Here is a 20053-nt window from a genome sequence, read left to right on the forward strand (position 1 = left end):
GGGCCAGGCGCTCAGGGAAGGCGCCCTGGGGCGCGCGGGGCGGGGCTTAGCGCAGGGAAGGGTCCGTGTGGAGCGGGCGGCTCCGCCACGCCCCCGCAGGGCGGGGCCCGTCCCGCATCCCCCTCCCCGGGCAGCGTTTCCAGCCGGAACGTTTATGCGGCGCGCGGGGAAGGGGCGCCGGGGCCGCCATGTCGCGGCTGCACCAGAGCAGGTCGGTGTCGGGGTCTCTGTGGGGACGGGGGTTCTTCCCCCTCCCCACCCTGCCGGGCCTGCGCTGCGCGGGCTGGGGGCTCTCGAGAATCGGCGGCTCTGAGGGGTTGGGGGCTCTGGGAGGTCGCGGGTTGCCTGTATTAACCCTGATGACGCCCGCGGCTTCGCTCCCCTCAGGATCGCGGACTTCCAGGAGGTGCTCGGCGAACCCACGGTGGCTCTGAGCAAGCTCCGCGAGCTGTGCTTCAGCGGTGAGTGCCGCGGGGACCGGCCCGAGCTGGGAGGGGGCTGCGGACACGGTGGTGCCCTGGGTTGGGGAGGGGGCTCCGGGCACGGCCCTGCCCCGGGCTGGGGAGGGGGCTCCTTGCCCCGGGCTGGTGTCGCCTGTTCCGGGCTGTCCCCTGGGAGATCACCCCGTGCACAGCCCCAGCAGCGTCCCTGGGGGAGCTTCGTGCCCCTCGGGAAGGAAAAGTGTTGCCAGGCCTGGTTGTGAGGTGGCATCAGCCTCCCGCGGTGAGAGATGGGCTAACGTGGTTGTTTCTCTGCCTGGTGTTCCACAGGAATTCCCTTTGATGGTGGGCTGCGCTGCCTGTGCTGGAAGGTGGGTTTTGCTTGGGGTGCTTTTCTTTCTTGAGAGCGATGCTTTGGGTTGATTAAGTACACATACTGCTTTTTTGGCGGTTGAAGTTGTAAACAAACAATAAATCCAGAGTTTAAAAGCCACTAGAAGTCAGCAGTAATTTGTGGAGATCAGCACTTTGCATGTGAGCAACCTCAGTTATAAGCAAGCACTGCATTTTGGTCAGGTTAGCTATTGATCAGTTCTACAAATAGTTCTGTGTGGAAAGCCAGTCCCTGAAATATTCCTGACTGTTGCCTAGCAAAGTACTTGGCTTTCTGGAGGGAAATCCCAGTATTTTCCAAGAGCTGGTTTGAGCCCCTGGGTTTGCTTTGCTCATTTTGCAGGTGTAACAGCTCATTGAATACTAATTCCTGTTCACCTGTTTCCTGTGCAGATACTCCTGAACTACCTCCCTTTAGAGAAAGCCTTATGGAGCTCTTTGCTGAAGAAACAGAGGTGAGGTTGTTGGTACTTGTCCCTTTATTTTCAAAGATATCTGCAGAGAAGAAGAATAGGCTTTAAATAATTAAGTACTTTCATAAAACAAATTGTTCTTGAGTGTAATGTGCTGTTCTTTCTGCTGCCTGGTGGACTGACCCCTTCAGTTACACTGCAGAGAAAATCAGATGCCTTCTGGCTGAGCAGGGTGGGGCAGAAACATCTGTTTGAACTCTGTGTGCTCACCTTGACCTTATCTTCCTCATTGCAAATTCCTCTTTTCTTCTTTAAGGGATCTGTATTCCCAGTTCCTGAAAGAAATGATTATCCAGCCTGGGATTGCCAAGGCCAACCTGGGTGTTTCCAGGGAAGATGTGACCTTAGAGGATCATGTAAGTGTTGTTAAGCCTTTGTGCTGCAGAAAATTCCTTGGGGAGTTTCTGGCCCCCCTGGGCTGCTCCTGGCTCTGTTCCCAACTGTTCTGCCCTGCCAGGGGGAGAGATGGTTCCCAGGTGCCAGCCTGGCACTTTTGTGGGTTCCCAGGTGCCAGCCTGGCACTTTTGTGGGTTCCCAGGTGCCAGCCTGGCACTGTTGTTGTGCTTGCCTTGAGTGTGAGTTACTGGCAAAGCAGCAGTAGCTCTTTGGAGAGCTGTTTCCAGCTGTGCACTCCTCTCCTCCTGCCCAGGCCGTGGGTCTCCTAGGGAAAGGGAGAGGCTCACAAGAGGTTCCTGGAGCCATGAGATGCTCCCCTGGGAATTTGGGTCCATGAATGAATTCAGAGCAGAGGATAGGAAAGAAGCAGGAGAGTCAGGCTGGGCTGTGGTGTGGAAGGCAGGAGAGTTGATTATTTCTGATAATGCTGCTGGGTTGTTTTTTTTTTAACAGACTATTTCCTGCATGCCTTGGCTTTCTCCTTCTCTGAAAGTGCTGTTAGGAGTGTGTGTGTGGGAGGAGTGAGTGAAGTAACTGATCAGAAGAGACTGTAAAATGATACAGCTGCTCCCATGACCATTCTGAGCGTTCACTCCCCTGCAGTCACCTGCCCCACTGTGATCTCTGGAGCCTTGGTGGTGTAAAACTGGCGTGTCTGTAAAACCACAGAGCCAGGTCACAGTGATCTCTGAATCCCTTGGAATGTAGCTTGTTGGTTTTTCCTTGGTTAGTTGTTAACTTTGTGTGGATCTTGGTGTGGAGAGAACCACAACATCAAAGTGCTGGGTGGGTGGATAACTCTTACCCCGAGTCTAAATACCATCTCCATGGTACAGGTTTGGAGCTGCAGTCAGGAATCTTGTTAACAGAGGGGGAAAAAAGAACTGATTTGGAACAAATTCTTGAAGAGATGAGTGAAAAGGATCCAAAATGTGAGAGAAAAAATGACCCTGATGTGCTCAGATTGTGCTGATGGCAGAGTGACAGCAGAAATGTTAAATCACTGTATGTTTACTGAGGATATTGATATGTGTGAAACATGCTTGTTCTGTTTCTGTTGTTTCTCTCTTCAGCCTCTCAACCCAAGCCCAGACAGTCGATGGAACACCTACTTCAAGGATAACGAAGTGCTCCTCCAGATAGACAAAGATGTCAGGTGTGTGAGGCACAACCACTCCGGTTCTGAACCCGGGCGGTTTGACCAACAAATTGTACTTTGAAAAGGAAGTTTAATATTAAACCAACCTCCCACTCAACATGGGGCACAAACTTCCTTCTTGTCCCTGATTTCCTGCTGTGTCCCTCCTAGGAGGCTGTACCCTGACATGGCGTTTTTCCAGCGCCCCACGGACTATCCCTGCCTGCTGATCCTGGACCCCCAGAACGAGTTTGAGACGCTGCGCCGGCGCGTGGAGCAAACCACGCTCAAGTCGCAGACGGTGGCACGGAACCGCAGCGGGGTGACAAACGTGAGCCCTGGGTGGGGGCTGTCCTTGTCACAGGGCAAGGGCTCAGGTTGGGAAGGGGAAGGGCGATGCTTGGGCTGTTCTCTGTTTCTCTTTCTGCTCGTGCAGTGGAATTAAGGAAACACCCCAGCAGATACTGAGCATTCTGGGGGCTGGACATGGTGGAATCAGTTGAAGTGCTTGACAGATTGTAGGGGATTATAGGTGTATTTATTTTAAAGGTTATTTTTACCTGACTTCTGGTAGAATTTGGAGTCACAAGTTATTTTATGCCTGACATGCATTCCTGTATGGCAACAAACACTAAAGGGTTAATTTACTATGAATTTATTACAAATTTCCATAGTCCTCCAGAACTGGATCTCAGACCTGGAATTAGGAGAGGAGCAGAGTATCTGTTAAAATGTGTGGTCTCTTTCCCCTTTGATGAGTGTTACAGCACATGTGCTGTTGGGGAAGGTGGTTTCTCCCACAACTCTCAATACCGTTCCCTCATGCTACTGACAAAGAAGTGGAACTGCTGTGGTTTTTACTGTGTGAGATCATGTGGTGCAATGATTCAGAAGGAACTGTGCATTGCTGTCCAGACTTTGTTCTTCAGGGACAGCCAGCACCAGGACTTCTCTGCCTGTGTGCTCCCAGGGCTGCTTGGTTTATGTGGTATAAACAGCCCAGATCTTTTGGGGGGCCTATGTGTGTTAAAAGCCAAGCTTGGCACATGTGCTAAGGAGTCTGTGCCACTTGGTTGTCCTGACTGAGCCTTGTTTTCCAGGTGAGCTCCCCTCTGAAAAGCACCCCCAGCTCTCTGAGCGAGTACGAGGTTCTGCCCAATGGCTGCGAAGCTCACTGGGAAGTGGTGGAGAGGATCCTGTTCATCTATGCCAAGCTGAACCCTGGGATAGCCTATGTCCAGGGCATGAATGAAATCGTGGGGCCTCTTTACTACACCTTTGCTACAGACCCTAACAGTGAATGGAAAGGTGAGGAAGCCTTTTGACTGCTCAGCAGTGGCTGTGGTACTGTGACTTCTCTGCATGGCATGAGGAGTTTTGGGGAATTGGTGGGAGCTGAATGGGCTGGGAGTAGCAAGGACATGGGAAGTAAGCATTTTTGAGCAATTTTTGTTTGTTTATTAAACTCAAAATCCCCTTTGAAGCTCTTGTTTCCTTGTACTGTATATAGATGGTAAGGAAAACTAAGGAAAGGGAGGACTTTGCTTCTGCTTCACAGGAGCTCTGGGGGTGTGTGCTGGTGGCAGATTATGTTCTTGTGTATAGATAACTGTTTTGTGACCTCATGTCACGAAGACCTTGTGTTGGACACAGGGTTAGTATCTGCAGTGCCTCTGTAGCTGTTTCTAGTTTAGAAAAAAACCTAAAAAAAAGGTTGTCTAGTTTTGACCCAGACCAAGCAAGCCAAGATCTGGTGGGATCTACACCTCAGATCCAATACAGCAACCAGATATGGAACAAGGACAATTTTACAGCTCTGTACCTCTCTCAGTGAGGCTTCCTCTATTCTCCCATGTTGTTCTTTTCTTTCCCCAGAACATGCTGAAGCAGACACATTTTTCTGCTTTACCAATCTAATGGCTGAAATTCGGGACAACTTCATTAAGAGCCTGGATGATTCTCAGTGTGGTATTACCTACAAAATGGAGAAGGTGTACTCCACCCTGAAGGAAAAAGATGTGGAGCTGTATTTGAAGCTGGTGAGGAGCCAGGTGTTTCTGTGGGTCTTGGGTGGGATGTGAGGAGTGGATTAACAGTGCACATGAATGTCAGTTTTGTTAAACTGCTTGAGTGGAACACAGAGTGCAGGAAGGGCTTTGCTGTAGGGGCAGAGAGACTCTTACCTGAGAGCTGAAATAGCCTCTTGGAGTGAGCCCAGAGTGAGCTGACACAGCAAGGCTTCCTCCCCTGCCTGCCTCTGAAAGCAAACTGTGGTTGTTGCACAGCTGCCAGCTGGGAGTCTGAAGGGACTTGGCCATGATCCTTGGTCACCTGCATAGCTGGAGCTGGAGTTTTTACTCTCTTGTAGGCATCAAAACATGAGTTTTGCTGTAGAGCTCTTCAGCATTCCAGGCTACAGAAATTGTTTCTGCTTTTAAGCACAAAACAAAAAACATTCCCCACGCTGCACACACACACTTCTATTTCCAGTGCTGCCCTGACAGCACTGACTTAAACTCCATGAAGCACATTCCAAAGGAGAAGTGAATTCCAGTGAGCTGGATGATCCCACTGGCTAAATTATACTGTTCCCTTTCATCCAAAGGTTTCCAGCTCCTTTGAGTTTGTGTGAGTTTTGTAGAACACGTAGAAGGCAGCTTTCATTACAAACATCTCCAGTCTTATAGTCCATTTGGTGTGAAAGTGTAAGGAGACTTTGGAAGGGAAAGCTATTCTTGTTACTGCAACCTTGACCAAATTACAACGAGGTTTTTTCCCATCTAGAAAAGTTTCTTCTATAATCCAGAAGATGGTTTGTCAGCGCAGTGACACAGCCCACAGTGTTGGCTGGTAGCAGTTCCAGTGGGGAGAAAAACTGCTTAATGTTTGGCTGGCAGGAAATGGTCTTGGCCATGCAGCAGCTGGTCCTTAAGAATATCAGCAGAATCCTGAGCTTGTTTGACCTTGGTTAAACTTAGGCTATGTTGGATTTAACATCAGAAAACAGGAAAACTTCAGGCTAAAGGTGCTTACAGCATATTTTACTGACCATCAGTGTGAACTCTGTTCCATTTTTGTTTATCTTTGTGAATAGTAAACCTTTTCATAAATACAAGGGTTCTGGAAAGGAGAGGAAATCCTGACAAACAGTGCCTGTGCTAGCGGGGGAGGGCTGCAGCTTTGCAGATAAAATACTGTTGAAATGGGAACTTTAAAATTACTTGGCAGGTTTAACAGAACACAAATAGAGCCTTTAGGGAGAAAAGCTTCCTTTACTCCATGTCGTGGATAGAGGAGCATTTTCTGGCTTGGCTGGAGGTGTGGAGTGTGGCTGCACTGAAAATCTCCCAGTCATGGTTGAATGGGGGAGTCTCCAAAGGATGCAGAGGTTTTCCTGCTGCTGCAGGATGAGCTGGGAGCTTAGAGCAGCACTGGGGAGGAGACAGGGCTGCAAACATGGGGTGATCTCTTGCCTGTAGGGAGCTGACCGGGAGCACGTACTCATTGTTTGCCTGGTGCCTGTCTGACAGCAAGAACAGAACATCAAACCCCAGTTCTTTGCCTTCCGCTGGCTGACGTTGCTCTTGTCCCAAGAGTTCCTGCTGCCAGATGTCATCCGCATCTGGGACTCGCTCTTCGCTGACGACAAGCGCTTCGACTTCCTGCTGCTCGTCTGCTGTGCCATGCTGACGTAAGTACACACACACTGCCTTCCTCCTCTCCTCTTCCATGGATCCAGGAGTCCTCTCTAGGCATGTCTTAGGGCAGCTGGTGAAGAGGTTGTCGGGTTTAAAGTTTTTTTGTAAAGAGTCAGAAGCAGCCGGAATAATTTCCGTCTTTCAGGCTCATCCGGGATCAGTTGCTGGAAGGAGACTTCACTCTGAACATGAGGCTGCTACAGGTAAGAATGAACTAGAGTGGGTGCAGAGAGCAATTGGAAAAGTCTTAAAATAGTGCTGTGAGAGATGGTGACAGTATGTGAGAGGGTGGGAGAGTATGCCTGGTTCAAGACAAGAACCACATTTGTGATGTTTGCTTGCAGGAAAATCTGCAGGGATCAGTGGGAGTCTTTAGCATATGCACCCTTTCTACCCTACAGTGAAGTTATCATAGATTGGAGGTTTCTAATGTTCCTTTGGTTTGCAAAAAAAAAAAATAATTTTCAAGCAAAGATGTGAAATCTTATGTAACATTGCTAAATTTTTTGGCCAGAGGGTTTTGTTCAGTTCTGAGATCTCTGAAAGCCTTAGGTTGGAAACGCCTGCACTGCACAGTTGGATATCTCATGTTCTGCCAGTTCCTGCTTTGGGCTGTGCCAGATACTGGCTTTGATAAGGCTCTCTGGCATGAGACAGAGCCCTGTGTCAGGCCAGGTTACTGTGCCCTTGGAGGACAAAGTGGAAAAAAAACCAACAACAAACCTTCTGGAAGGGTGTTGAAGTTTGATCAGTTACAAAACAGGAAACTGTAGCTATTAAAGGAGTAAATGAACATGGCTGTATGTTATAATAGGCCAAGAACTTTGTTGTCAAGGTTTGCCTTGCTTAAATAAAACAATCTGCATCAAGAATGCTGGGAAGTCACTGAAATACTTTTGCTCCTTTGTCATAGGATTATCCCATCTCTGATGTTCATCTGATTTTGAAGAAGGCAAAGGAACTTCAAGATTCCAAATAGTCCATGGGCCTAACAAAAGGTGTCAGAGAACTGTGTGGCAGTGGATCCTGGGAGATGGCCCCTTGCAGTGTGGTGCACTAAAGCTCCTACTGGTCTCTGCAAGACTTCAGGTTTTGTTAGAACTACTGGCCACCTTGAAGACTTCTACTCTATTTATTAGGTCAAGGACTGATTACTTCCCTATCTACTTGGGTCCTGCACTCCAGATTTTTCCACATGTCAAATGCCTCTTTGCTGCCAAAAGCAGTTCTTTGTATCTTTTTTTAATGACTTTGAGTTTGGGGAGAAAGAAACCTTCTGTCTGCATATCCCTGAAGGGATGGACTCCTGTATTGTGGAAGTAACACATGGAGTAACTTCTGATGGGGAAAGGACAGACTTAAGTCCAGTGAATTTTGGTGGGTGAGGATAGAAGGATCTTCCTCCTGTGAATAGAATGTATTCCAGTGAAGTCACACATTCTGCCATTCAAGTGGATTCTGGATTCTCCTCTCTCGTGTCTGCACTTGGCCATCGCTGAGGCGTGTGAAGAAGAAGAAGATTGCATCACTTTGGTGAAGGTCACCTGGCAGTTTGCACTCCTTTGACTGGGAAAGAGACTTGGGAAGCTGAGGTGGGAGGACACAGTGACAGCTGGTGGCTTTGTGCACTCAAACTGCCTGAATCCAGAACTGCCTTATCAACGAGGTGTCCTTGAAAGCAACATTGTGGTGGTTTTAACCCCCCTCTGAAGTGTAGTTCCAAGTCAAGCCTTACTACACACAGCCTTAGAGCAGGGAGGCCTCATGCTGCTCTGAACTGGAGCATATCCAGCTACAATCAGGATTCTGAAACACAAGAAATGGACACCTAATCATGTGCAATGAAGACAGCTTATTTAGGGATTTATACAGGCACACAACTGGAGTTTTCTGTCTCAGTGGCTTAAATAATACTACTCCCTTTAAGGTCTGGTCACAGTAACCTTGCTATTGTCTCACAGTACTCCTTGCCAGGAAGAGACAGTTCTGATCTGCAGTAAGAGTCCTTCTCTAGCACAATCCAGCAGGCACAGAGACATCTGTCATGAGCTGGCTGCTGGGGCTGATCCACTGTTCTGTGCTGGTCCTGCTGCAGTCACAGCCCTGAGCTGGACACTTGTTCCCCCTGAGAGGGAAACTGCTGCACTTCAGATATGTTCCAGTGACTCAGGTGAACAGGGACTGAGACAAACCACAGGGAGAACTGCTGCCCTGCACAGTGCTGAGCTGAGCAGAAACCCTGATCCTCAGAGAGAGAAACTGCCAGCACCCAGGTGCTTGTGTGGTGCAGAAGCTCTTGAGTGAACACTAATCCAACGTGCTTTTCCCTTTCTTTCTGTGCTGTGCTGGCTCACCTCTGCTGTTGGACACTGCAGTCTTTGGTATTTATGGGTGTTGATTTGTTAAAGGTCAGTCAGTCTTTGTAAGATCTGCTTAAGCTGCTGCTGGCCTAGACTTGCCCTAGCAGGAGGGATGCTGGCAGCCTTCAGCTTTTTTTCCTGGTGTTATTTCCTTCACTGAAAGCCTTCACAGGCTGCTGTCATTCTCACCAAGGTGTGTGGGGAGATGGGAGGACAGGTTGGTGCACGTTCCCATGTTCTTATTGGCAATCTCAAGCACTCTCTGCCTCTTGAGAAGATGCTCAAGTACCACTTGTGCAGCCATGTGTTGCTGCTGTGGTGCAAGAGCAATTTAAGGTTTAAAGCAATCTGTAATTAATACCTGTGGCAACAGTATCCCTCTGTGCTGCAATCTTTTCTTGAGGGTATGGTTTTCCTCCAATTAAAATGGGACAGGTAGACCAGGGCAGCAGTGTGGTGAAGCATCCTGGCTGCTCTGGCCACTGGATGGATGTTCTGAGCTGTTCCAGGTGGTCTTACAGCTCTTGGGTACCTACCCTAGGGAAGCTTTTGACCAGACCTGGTGTGGTCAAAGAGCCACCTGGGAGGTTCTGTACAAATGTAAAACCACAGGGCCCCACTCTTAGGAGGCAGAGTTGTACCTGCTCCAAACACTTCTGCCTCAGAACTGCTGTAAATACTGCAGCTTTCCCATTCCATGCACAAACTCTGCTCTCCTCCCTGAATCCTTTGCTGGGCTGTTCATTCTGGGTTCCCCTGAGACCTGCAGGGTTTCCTTATGCTGGAATTTCTTACTGGCACCAGGGACCATCCATGAGTGTTCCTGCTCTGAGCAACTGGAAGTCTCCTTAAAGTAACCTGAGGAGGCAGCAGGCAAATCAGGATGAAAGTATGACTTGGAAATTAACTTGTGCACTTGTTTTCAGCATTGTTTTGGGCCCTGGGGGTGACATCCCACTGGGGAGGGCACAGGGGGGGTGGCAGCACAGGTGTGGTGCTGCTTTCTCCCTTCCTCAGTGTCCAAGGGCTCTCTTCTGTCACCTTGCTTCAGAGAGTGACAGTGAGGGCTTTGGGAAGGAGTTGGCAGTGGTTTAAAGGGATGCAGTGGGAGATTTGGCTGCTGGAAAGGATCTCTGGGATAAATTCTGTAGCCTTATCCAAACTGTGGCTGCCAAACCTATTGAGTTCTGTGGGGAGAGCTTGCAACAACTTTGAAACGTCCAGACAGGCTGTTCCATACATAAAAAGCTGTTTTATATTCTGCTTATTTCCTTCCTGTGTGGTAGAACTTCTGTCCTACTGTTGAAAGGAGTGGTACTTTTCATTGTCTTGGGACATCTATTTCTTTATTCCAAGACTTTCTCCTTTCTTTAAGAGCAAAAGCAGATTTTCTGAGGGGACAAAAGAAAGTCTTAACCTTTTAGCAGCTTTTAAATCTCCTCACGTCCCTTGGCTTCATTCCTCAAAGGTTTTTGGTGATTTATTTTTGTTGTTTTTGAAGTGAGACAATACTTAACTGGTGTTTCCTTACTTGTGTGGTCAAGTAACACCTGTTCCAGCCTTGAGATGTTTCTGCTTCTGGTTTCTTACAGTCCTGACCTGCTGAAAGAGCTGATCTTTGGGGTGGGAGGTGTTAGTCTGGGGTGCCTTGGGGACCCATTATCTCACAGGGACTTGAACAGAGAATGTTTAAATAGATCCTACCATGTGTTCCTCACAGGCAGGACTACTGCCAGACAGGGGAAAAGGAGATCACCTTCAGCTAGGAGGGAAATCAGGACGCTCCTGGATGTGGAAGAGATGAGTTTTCCCTGGGAAGGAGAGGTCTGTTCTACCTGCACCTCACTGGAGTTGAAGCTTTGTGGAACTTGGTGGCTTTGCCATTGAAGTAGATCAGGCTGCTGGTGGTGGTCACTCAGGAGACTGATTCTGAGTTTGAATTTTGTGACTCCACCTAAATTATTCACACTTTGGCATTGAACAGAATGGAGGCCAGAAGTTGTTTCGGGGGAGTCTGGGGTGTTTTGGGAATCAGAGGCTGATTTTCCTTAGGGAATGTCAGTGACTTTGTTTTAGCTGTTTGTAGCAATCTTCTAAAATGCCCTTTCCCCAAAGAAAGGAACAGATAACACTTATGTTTTTCCACTTTATTTTGAAGAACTGCCAGAGAATGGTGTAGTGAACATTTCATCACTCTAAAACTCCTTCTTTTACGCTTCTTTTTTTCAAACACTATTTTTGTAAGGTTTCCTTTAACTAAACGGATGTCTGTGCAAACCTCTCCTGTCGGTGTGACTCGGATTGGGGCCGCAGGTGTGACAGAGAGCCCTGGGGGCCAGCCCGGCTCCTCCTGCGCCTTCTCCTTTCCGCCGTGCGTTTGCTTTGCCTTCCCCAGGAAAACGCGGCACGGGTGCCACCGCTCCTGCGAGCGCTCTGGGTCCTTGTCCCCGGTGTCCGTGTGCCCATGTCCGCGGTGTCCCCGATGTCCCCGGTGTCCGTGTGCCGGTGTCCGCGGTATCGTTGTGTCCGTGTCCCCGGTGTCCGTGTGCCGCTGTCCGCGGTATCGTTGTGTCCGTGTCTCCGGTGTCCGTGTGCCCATGTCCCCGGTGTCCGCGGTATCGTTGTGTCCGTGTCCCCGGTGTCCCCGGCCGCTCTGCGGGTCCGGGGCCGTTCCTCAGGACAGCGGCCCCGAGATCGCAGTGCGCGCTCCCCCTTAAAGCGGCGATGCCGCCGGCACAGCGCGGCCGCCCGGGGCTGGGCCGCGGCCCGTTTAAGGCGGGGCCGGCCGCGCGGGGTAGCGGCCATGCTGCGGGCCCGGTGGGTGCTGCCGCTGGCGGTGGGCGCGGGGCTGGGGGCGGCCCTCGCCCGCCGGGAGCGCCGGGAGCACCGGGAGCGGGGCGATGCGGCCGAGGGGCTGCTGGCCCGCCTGCCCGTGCTGCCCGCCGTGGCGGCGGCCAGCCTGCCCGCGCCGCCGGGCTCGGTGCGCACCGAGCTGAGCAAGTACGGGCTGCCCGGCCTGGCGCAGCTGCGGAGCCGCGAGTCCTACGTGCTGTGCTACGACCCGCGGAGCCGCAGCGCGCTCTGGGTCATCGAGCAGCTCAACCGGGACACGCTCAGCGGCGCTTCCGACCGCGCCGCCTGCGACTTCCAGGAGGACGACTCGGTGCACGAATATCACCGCGCCACCAACGCCGACTACCGCGGCAGCGGCTTCGACCGCGGGCACCTGGCGGCCGCCGCCAACCACCGGTGGAGCCAGAAGGCCATGAGGGACACGTTCTACCTGAGCAACATCGCCCCGCAGGTACGGCCCGCGCTCAGGGCAGGCGCCGCTCCCTGCGGGAAACCCCCGGGAGAGCCGCCGCGTTTGTGCCTGCTGCAGTTCAGGCAGAGAGGGGCCAGAGTCACTCGGAGGTGCCGATTTACCGACAGATTTAACAGCAGGGATCCTGCAAATGTACCTGCCTGTGTGTGCCTCTCAAGCCCGTTCAGTGCAGCTCCTCTCAGGAGCAGAATTAGACAATTAGATGCATGCTTGCTAAAACTTGCAGCCTTCGGCAATGGGTCCTGTCCTGGGTGTGCAAACCAGGCCATCACTGCTCCCAAAGCAGAGGTGATAGCCGAGATCTGATATAGAAAGTGCTTGGAGGCTCTGTGAGATGTGTTACTCTAAACAGTAACTGACTACTGGTTGTGTTTCTAGAATCCTCATTTAAACCAGAATGCCTGGAATAACCTTGAGAAGTACTGCAGGAGCTTGGCAAAAAACAACAGGAATGTCTACGTCTGCACAGGACCCCTCTTCCTGCCCAGGTAAACACAAGCTGAGCTGGACTGGCACCAAAAAGATGTATTGTGCTGGTAAAGGAAAACAGGCTGTGGGACCAGGAGGGATCTACCAAGGGCCCTCAGTAGGTTAGACCACCTGTGCACAGAGGTTCTATAGAAAGGTACCTTCTTAGGATTAGTTTATGTATTTCCCATCCAGATGATTATTTCATGAGTCAAGTGGGATTGCTGAGCTGCAGTATAACCAGCTTGTTTTTGCAGTCCTTAACAATTTAGTAGATTAGCTGATTACCAGATTAAACTGCAGACCCCATCCCTGCAGAATAAAGCTTTCAGGTTCAATGTCATGGGCTGCTTCTCCACTTAACTTTATTTTCAGAGATTTCCACGTAGCACCAAAGAGCAGCTGTCTCATGTTGAGATCTCTTCAGCAGCAGGAAGTAGCTTGGAAAGTCTGTTAAAACCAGCAGGGAGGGGATTTGGGAGCGGCCCCAGTGCTCAGCTCACCCTCACCATGTCACATGGCCTCTGCCCCAGCCCTGTTTTACAGCCCTGTGGCAGAGGCAGAGCTGCTGCCTGCTGTGGGTGGGGTTTTACTCAGGGATGTTGGAGGATTGAGGGGATGGAGTGACACCAAACCAGAGCTAACCTGGGATGTTGCTGTTGGTGCAGGATGGAGGCTGATGGGAAGATGTACGTGAAGTACCAGGTGATTGGGAAGAACAACGTGGCTGTCCCCACCCATTTCTTCAAAGTGCTCATCTTGGAAAAGGAGAGTGGGGAGATTGAGTTGCGCTCCTACGTGATGCCCAACAGCCCTGTGGATGATAAAATCCCGCTGGAACGGTTCCTGGTTCCCATCGAGAGCATTGAGAGAGCCTCAGGGCTTCTCTTTGTCCCAAACATCCTCAGGAGAACAAGTAACTTGAAAGCCATCACAGCTGGAAAGCAGTGACCCCTGACTAGAACAGATACAGGTAACCCCTGGCAAGGGACTGGCAATCACCTGCAGAATTCCTTGTGCAGTTGTAAATGTGGGAATTCAGATTCAAACCTGTGCTTCTCTCCACCGTTCCCCTTGTGTCTGACTGAAACACAGACACACAGCAGGGCTCCAGAGTGGTCCTGCAGGAGGCTCAGGGGCACCTGACACTGAAGTTGCTCTCTAGGATTTGCTCCTAATCCACTGCTGCCTTGGAGTTGTGTGAGGCTCACTCAGGCAGAAAGGGAAGTCAGCTGTTACTGTTTAGCAGGGAAGCAAGGTGGGTGCCAAGGGAGGAGAGCAGGAGTTCCTGCCTTCCTGAGCCCAAAGAACTGTACAATTGTTTTCTTTCAGAAGATGGTTTTAGCAGTAAAGTTTTGAACACCCATGATATTGTTTCTTATCTGCTCTCACCAAAACTCTGAATATCTCAGCAGGAGGAGGGGAGGATGGAGCCAACTTTTCCAGCTGCTTTCCTGTCTGAGCTCACTGTAGGCAGAGCTTAAGGCATCACAGACAGAGGCAGACTGTAATGAGATGATGTGTTTTAGTGCTGAGGCTCAATTGAAGCTGCAGCCCTTCCTGCTCTTGGGAAAGATGAAGCCTTGAAGGGGGGCTGGGGGAAATCAGGCTGAGGCAGGAACAGCTTCTTGGCATAAGTTCTGACTTTGTTTCAGTCTGAAGGCCACATCACTGAATTTCACAGGAACTGATGTTCCATACAGCTTTATTCCCACCCTGGTGTCAGAGTTGCTGAGACCAAGTCTGCTGCCAGGCTTGTGCCAGCTGCTGGGAAACAGCAACCAGCCCTTGGCTGGACCACACAGGCAGCAGGGCACAGACCTGGGCTCCCAGAGCAGTGAATGCCTGGCTGGGTGTTGTGGTGTGTCCAGAACCAGGCTCTGTGAGCCACCTGCACTCTCACAGCCCAGAGCTTGCTTAAACTGCTGATGAACAAGGTGAGAGACAGAGCTGCAAACACAGTTTATTGCAATGTTGAGAGTCCAGGGACAGTCCAGAGACCAAATGGGGCTGAGGACACGGTGGTTTATAAGGGGAAAAAGGGATGGATCGTGGGTTAAGGGCCAATGGGAACTGAGTATAAATGGTGTAGAGGAGGGGCAGCCAACTGGGGAACCAATGAGGCAACAGGGGCAGGGCACTGCAACAAACCAGCACCAATAGGAGACAGGAGAACTTGTAGAGGGAGTCCATCTAAAGAAAAAAGGGCAGTTGGACTGGGTGATATATATATATATATATATATATATATATATATACATATATATACATATATATATATAACCTGTGGGTTTAACATGAGCCTGCAAATGCTTATGGGTGAGACCATTGTCTCACCCATAAGACCACTGTATTCAAAGGAGTCTCTCTTTGATCTTGGTCACCTTTGCCCTTCCAGGGCTGAGGTGTTACAGCTCCAATGCTGGTCCGGCCCTGGGTCTGCACAGCTGGGCAGCACTGCCAGCTCCAGTCACACTATGCCTGGGTCCCTCCAGGCTCCTGGAGTGACCAGCCCAGCACCCCACATTTGAAGACCTGCCTCCCCAAGGGCAAGGTCAGTGGTTTCCCTTCCCTCAGGTGTCTTTGGGTGTCTTCACAGCCTCCTCAATGTGTGGTCTCAGCGCAGACAGAGAGATCAGCAGTGCCTCCTGCAGCAGAGCCAGGGCAGTCAGAGCACAGCTGGGCCATGTGGCACTGCCCAGGCAGACACCCAGCACTGCCCTGGGCACACCCAGCACCCCCAGCCCTACCTCAGTCCGGATGGTTCTGCTGCCTTGGCTGGGACACGTGTTCAGGTAGAAGTCAAACAAGACGCTTGGGTCGGTGACCTCCAGGTTTGGGTCCACATCAACCCCAGCTTCCAAGCCCTCAAGGCCTCCAAAGACAACAAGGGCATGCCTGGGGAGAGCACAAGGACAGGGTGAGAGGACAGACTGTCCAAGTCTGCATCCAGGCTCCCGTGTGCTGCTGAAGCAGGGAGCTGTGGCTGTTGCTGATGGTACCCACTGCAGCTGCCTCCCCACCAGAGCCACACAGCATCTGGCCAATGTGACAGTCCCTGCTACCAACTGCAGAGAAAGAGGAAAAGAATTGGCCTTGTTCTGAGGTATTTCCCCTGCTCTGCTGCCTTCACCAGCCTCACTGGGAGTTCTGAGTGGGTCCAAGCAGGCAGGACAAACCTGAAGGAGGGCAGAGTGACCTGGTCCACGGAGCTGCCCCGCTCTGAGGTGCCAATGGAGAGATCATAACCTTCCTTGAATGGGCACTCGGAAAAGACAGCACCTGGAAAACAGAGTTTGGGATTACTGCTGCCATGTCCTCACCCATGTGCCTTCTGGACAGGCTAGAACACTCCATGGTTGAGTGGTGGCAGCAAGAGTTGCTTTCAGTGCCTAAAGTGCAGCTGGAGACAGAATGACTCCTCTTTCTCACATAATTCCCTTGCTGCAAGAGTCTCCCACATCCTTTTCACACTCAAAGCTCAAGACAGGTGCCAGGAACCACCCCCTAACAGCTTACAGTCTTCCTACAAGGTCCAATCAACCAGAAGATACAAAAATAATTTTCCAGGGCTCTTGAACTGAAATTTGATTGCTGGCTCTGATGTGAATGAGTGGGATGTAGTTATCATGGAAATAGAGAGGGGCATCAACTCATCTCTTGTCATTGGAGCAATGGTGAGTGGAAGTTACAGGGCACAGTCCTGGAGGGTGACTGGGTGGTTCATGTCTTGTTTCAGCCCTAAAATCTGACTGCCACGTGGCTGCTGGCTGCACATGTAATGTGCAAGTCTCCTTCAGACAAGATTTCTAGGAAAGATGTGTGCAGCCAGTAGGCCTGGGACTGGTGTGGAAGCCCAGGCAGGGGATCTCTGGATACTCACTCAGGCAGGAGGCCAGGCGGACGCTGTAACCCCAGTACAAGCCTGAGACTGCCCGGGGGTGCTGTGAGGACACCACGGTGCCTTTCCTCACTTTGGCCTCTGAAAGAAAGCAAAGAGGTTTAACAGCCTCTGATCTGGTGAGATTTGATCAGCCACAGCCATCACCCTCTCTTTTTCCACAATGTGAAAAAGTATTTTGGAAATTTGGTGAGCTCTGGAAAGCCTGTGAGTGTGTTTGGGCTGTTTACTGCTGAGAAGAAGCGCTGACAGTTCTTTCCAGTTATTGAGGCAGGCATGGTAAGGGTGTTATTAAATTTGTGTATGGAGTGAAGGGAACATGCAGAATTGTTGGGTACCTTCAAACCTGTCATACAGAAGGACCAGCTCCTGCAGGACTGAAGTTTACAGCTGCTCCTGGAGCCATGGATTACCTGGATTCTGGGGCTCCTTCAGGCGCACGGTGACTCGCAGACCAGGGTTCAGCTGTTTGTCAATCTGCACCTCCTGCAGTGACAGCCACCATCAGCACCAGACATTCTGGAAGGACTGGGGAAGGTGGGGAAGGAAGGAAGGGAATCCTTTGAGGAAGTGGGTGTCTATTCTGGCATGGAGCTGAGATGAGGAGCTGTGTGTGTGGCTCAGGGGCTTTCTCATCAGTCTGAAGTTTATTTTGCTACTCAAAGGTTCAGCTGCAGCAGTAAAGCAATGATCTGCTGGAATGCCTGGGGCCTGCTGGGGCTTGGGAAGCCACAAACATTATCAAGTCAGAAGGAACAAGACACCAACAGCCCTAAACCCCCCACCAGCCAACTGCAGCCTTCAGAAACCCAGCAGCGCCCACCCTGCCTGCTGCAAATCTGCCAGAGAGACAAGGGAAGCTGCTTTGTATCTCTGGGTAACAGACACACCTTCCTCATCCCACAGTTCACAAAGGAGCCTCTGCCTGGCTTGGTGGGCCGGTCCAGCACGACGCCCTCCCGGTACTCCGAGTCCTCGTCCATCCGCATGTGGTGGGGGCTGTCCAGGGGGTTCAGCAGCCCTGGAACAGCACAGAGCAAAGAGGTGCTGGGGGAAACACAGCTGTAGGGGCAGGTGCTGCCCTGCTCCTTCCCTCTCAGGTCCAGTGCTGAATGGGGAAAAGTCCTGGCTGTCCCACACACAAGGAGCCAGGGGTCAGGAAGGAGAGACACAACTGCATTTACCTGCAAACTGCAGGTCCTCGTGTTTTGGAAAGAAGGATTTCCTCAAGTACCTGTCGCCAGAGAAAGGTGAAATGTGAAAAGGTATGTTTATGGCATCTGGATCTCAATTCTGGCCCTGTTCAAAGCAAGAGAAAATAGAAAAGCAAACTTACTGAGGGCACTCCAAGTACTGCAGGATCCGAGCCAGCTGCACACAAGCCTTGCCTTTCTTCCCAATTCCTTCAAAATCCCCCTCCACGCTCCTGAAAGTGAAAGCAAGCAGCTTGTTAACTCAGCATGAGATTGGTCAGGTCTCCAGAAGACCAAGCCTTGCTTCTTAATCTGACAACAGGAGCACATCCCTCCCCTCTAACCCTTGTAATAGGGCTGCTCCAGAGACAATCTTTTAACAAATCATCCTTGGAGCTCTCTCCAAGCCAAGTACCTTTTCCAGTTTTGTATTTTGATCTTTATGTATAAATGTGATGTGGCAGGATATCAGGAAGATGTATTGACAGATGTCCTGTCCCTCCACAGCAAGGTTTAAGGGCTGGGCCTCTTGTAGCTTTGTCAACCCCATGTTGGGATAAATGATCTGAGCTGCCAGGGCAGTTCAGTCAACATCTTTTTCCCTGGGGTATAGTGGTCCCTGTAATCCTGGCACTGGGGAGAGGTACATGCAGTTCCTTCCAGGCCTCAGCTTAACAGAAGAGTGAAGGAACAGAAAGCTGAGAGGAATATCATGCAGAGCAAGATGGCTCCTCCTTCAGAGAATCACAGGCCTGGGTTGGAAGGGAACTTAACAGGAGGTGAAACAAGATGATCCTTTATGAGCAGGGACACCTTCAATTATCCCAGTTTGCTCCAAGCCCCATCCAAGCTGGCCTTGGACATCTCCAGGGACAGTGCAACCACAGCTTCTCTGGGACAGCTGTGCCAGGCCCTCACCACCCTCACAGGGAGGAACTCTATCCTGAAACCTAATCCAAGCATGCTCTCCTTCAGTGTGTGCCTTACTTGACGTCCTCTCCGTGCTCGTCGAACACCACGATCTCGTCCACGCAGAAGATGGCGCAGGCGCGGGCGATCTGTCCGGCCAGGTACGAGCGCAGCGCCGGGGACTGCGCGTTGTTCAGGATGGAGCCGGGCAGGGCCACGCTCAGCGTGTGCGGCCGCCCTGCGGAGCAGAGACACGAGAGAGCATCGTATCTGCTGCTCTGGCTGTGCTGGGGGAAAAGCAACTTCTTTCCTTAGATTAATCACTGGTTTTCTCTTCAGAAGGATCTCTGCTGCAGTGGTTGCTGCACAGTGTTTGTGCCTGTTTGGGCATGTGGACTGATCCACATGGGATCTGTGTAGTAACACCCTTCCTATCGATAGCTAACACCGACTGCCTTTTAACAGCCAGGTTTTCTAGCACCTTCCACCCAGGTCTCCCCATTGGGTCACAGCAGCACCACCTCTGTCTTCCTTCTGCTCCTCCTGCGCCTGGGCTTCTTGTTCTGCCAGCTCTCGCATCCGCTGTTTGTCCAGTTTCTTCAGCAGTTTAATCTCCTTCCATTTCTTCGTCTCTGCTTTCCCTGGGACGGAGAACAGCGCCTGGCGTTAAACACCGCGCCGTGACCGCTCCGAGCGGCCCCAGCCCCCGCGATACCCGGCCTTCCTTACTCTCCTGCTTCCAGCGCCGCCAGTCCACCTTCCTGTCCTCAACCTACGGGGGACAGCACGCATTACCGCCGGGCTCCCCTCAGAGCCGGACCCGGGAACGCCCCGGGCTCCCCTCAGGGTGCGGGCTGGACCCGGGCCCCCCCCCAGCGCCCACCTGCGCGCCCCGGGGCCGCTTCCCCACGCCGCTCTCCGTGTCCGCCATCTTCCCCGCGCTGCCGGCCGCGCCCCCGCGCTGCTGATTGGCCAGAGGGCGCAAGCTCCGCCCACGGCGGGGAGGAGCCAGAAGTCACGTGGTTGGTGTTTGAGCGGCCCGCGCGGCGGCGGAGCTAAGCAGGGTCGGGCGCGTTCCGCGGGAGGATGGGTGACCCCAGGCGCAGCCCCGGGCGCTGAGGAATATCACAATTCCCACGTGGGAGTGTGCGTAAAATCTGTGTGCTCGCGTCTGCGAGTCTCTGCACGAGCCCTGCGTGTGTTCTAGACCATATGTGGATGCACCCTGCCCTTTGCAGGTTGTGTCATGGCCTAGATAAGAGCCCAAGCATGTGGAGATGGTGTCTTCACATCAACAATCTAATTGCACGGTTCTTTCTCTGTTTCAGCGACTGTGACTCTCCCCATGTTTGGTACTTA

The 20053-nt window shown here is 51.6% G+C and overlaps 3 protein-coding genes across 3 annotated transcripts; 2 read left to right on the top strand and 1 right to left on the bottom strand.

Annotated features, from left to right (window-relative positions):
• The first annotated feature begins 105 nt into the window (after window positions 1-105).
• On the top strand, window positions 106-10463 carry TBC1D13 (TBC1 domain family member 13). The gene is made up of 12 exons (XM_063174603.1): window positions 106-211; window positions 388-461; window positions 771-811; window positions 1227-1288; window positions 1563-1662; window positions 2776-2858; window positions 3012-3171; window positions 3941-4148; window positions 4716-4879; window positions 6371-6531; window positions 6684-6741; window positions 7452-10463. Exons 1-12 carry the CDS (start codon window positions 189-191, stop codon window positions 7515-7517), a joined length of 1200 nt encoding a protein of 399 aa, XP_063030673.1. The 5' UTR covers window positions 106-188; the 3' UTR covers window positions 7518-10463.
• Window positions 10464-10595: 132 nt separating this feature from the next.
• ENDOG (endonuclease G) lies at window positions 10596-14060 on the top strand. Its single transcript, XM_063174599.1, is given in 4 exon segments — window positions 10596-11229; window positions 11232-12202; window positions 12602-12711; window positions 13360-14060. Coding segments are annotated over 4 exon segments (1431 nt in total). The 5' UTR covers window positions 10596-11162; the 3' UTR covers window positions 13643-14060.
• A 574-nt stretch (window positions 14061-14634) lies between these two features.
• SPOUT1 (SPOUT domain containing methyltransferase 1) lies at window positions 14635-19659 on the bottom strand. The gene is made up of 12 exons (XM_063174604.1): window positions 19578-19659; window positions 19424-19466; window positions 19216-19335; window positions 18773-18932; window positions 17929-18018; window positions 17777-17826; window positions 17483-17613; window positions 17006-17078; window positions 16575-16673; window positions 15871-15973; window positions 15442-15589; window positions 14635-15339 (listed from the first exon to the last, which is right to left on the bottom strand). The coding sequence occupies exons 1-12, from the start codon at window positions 19623-19625 to the stop codon at window positions 15265-15267; spliced, it is 1140 nt and encodes a 379-aa protein (XP_063030674.1). The 5' UTR covers window positions 19626-19659; the 3' UTR covers window positions 14635-15264.
• Between the last annotated feature and the right edge of the window lie 394 nt (window positions 19660-20053).

This window comes from Melospiza melodia, chromosome 22 (genome assembly GCF_035770615.1).
Source record: "Melospiza melodia melodia isolate bMelMel2 chromosome 22, bMelMel2.pri, whole genome shotgun sequence".
NCBI classification, from domain to species: domain Eukaryota; kingdom Metazoa; phylum Chordata; class Aves; order Passeriformes; family Passerellidae; genus Melospiza; species Melospiza melodia.

Coding starts and splice junctions, on each gene's coding strand:
- TBC1D13 (XM_063174603.1), top strand. CDS start 189: ATGTCGCGGCTGCACCAGAGCAG. Junction 212..387: donor TCGCGGCTGCACCAGAGCAG/GTCGGTGTCGGG, acceptor CGCTCCCCTCAG/GATCGCGGACTTCCAGGAGG. Junction 6,532..6,683: donor GTCTGCTGTGCCATGCTGAC/GTAAGTACACAC, acceptor TCCGTCTTTCAG/GCTCATCCGGGATCAGTTGC.
- SPOUT1 (XM_063174604.1), bottom strand. CDS start 19,625: ATGGCGGACACGGAGAGCGGCGTGGGGAAGCGGCCCCGGGGCGCGCAG. Junction 18,933..19,215: donor GGAGCAGAAGGAAGACAGAG/GTGGTGCTGCTG, acceptor TCTGCTCCGCAG/GGCGGCCGCACACGCTGAGC. Junction 18,019..18,772: donor GAGCACGGAGAGGACGTCAA/GTAAGGCACACA, acceptor TTTCACTTTCAG/GAGCGTGGAGGGGGATTTTG.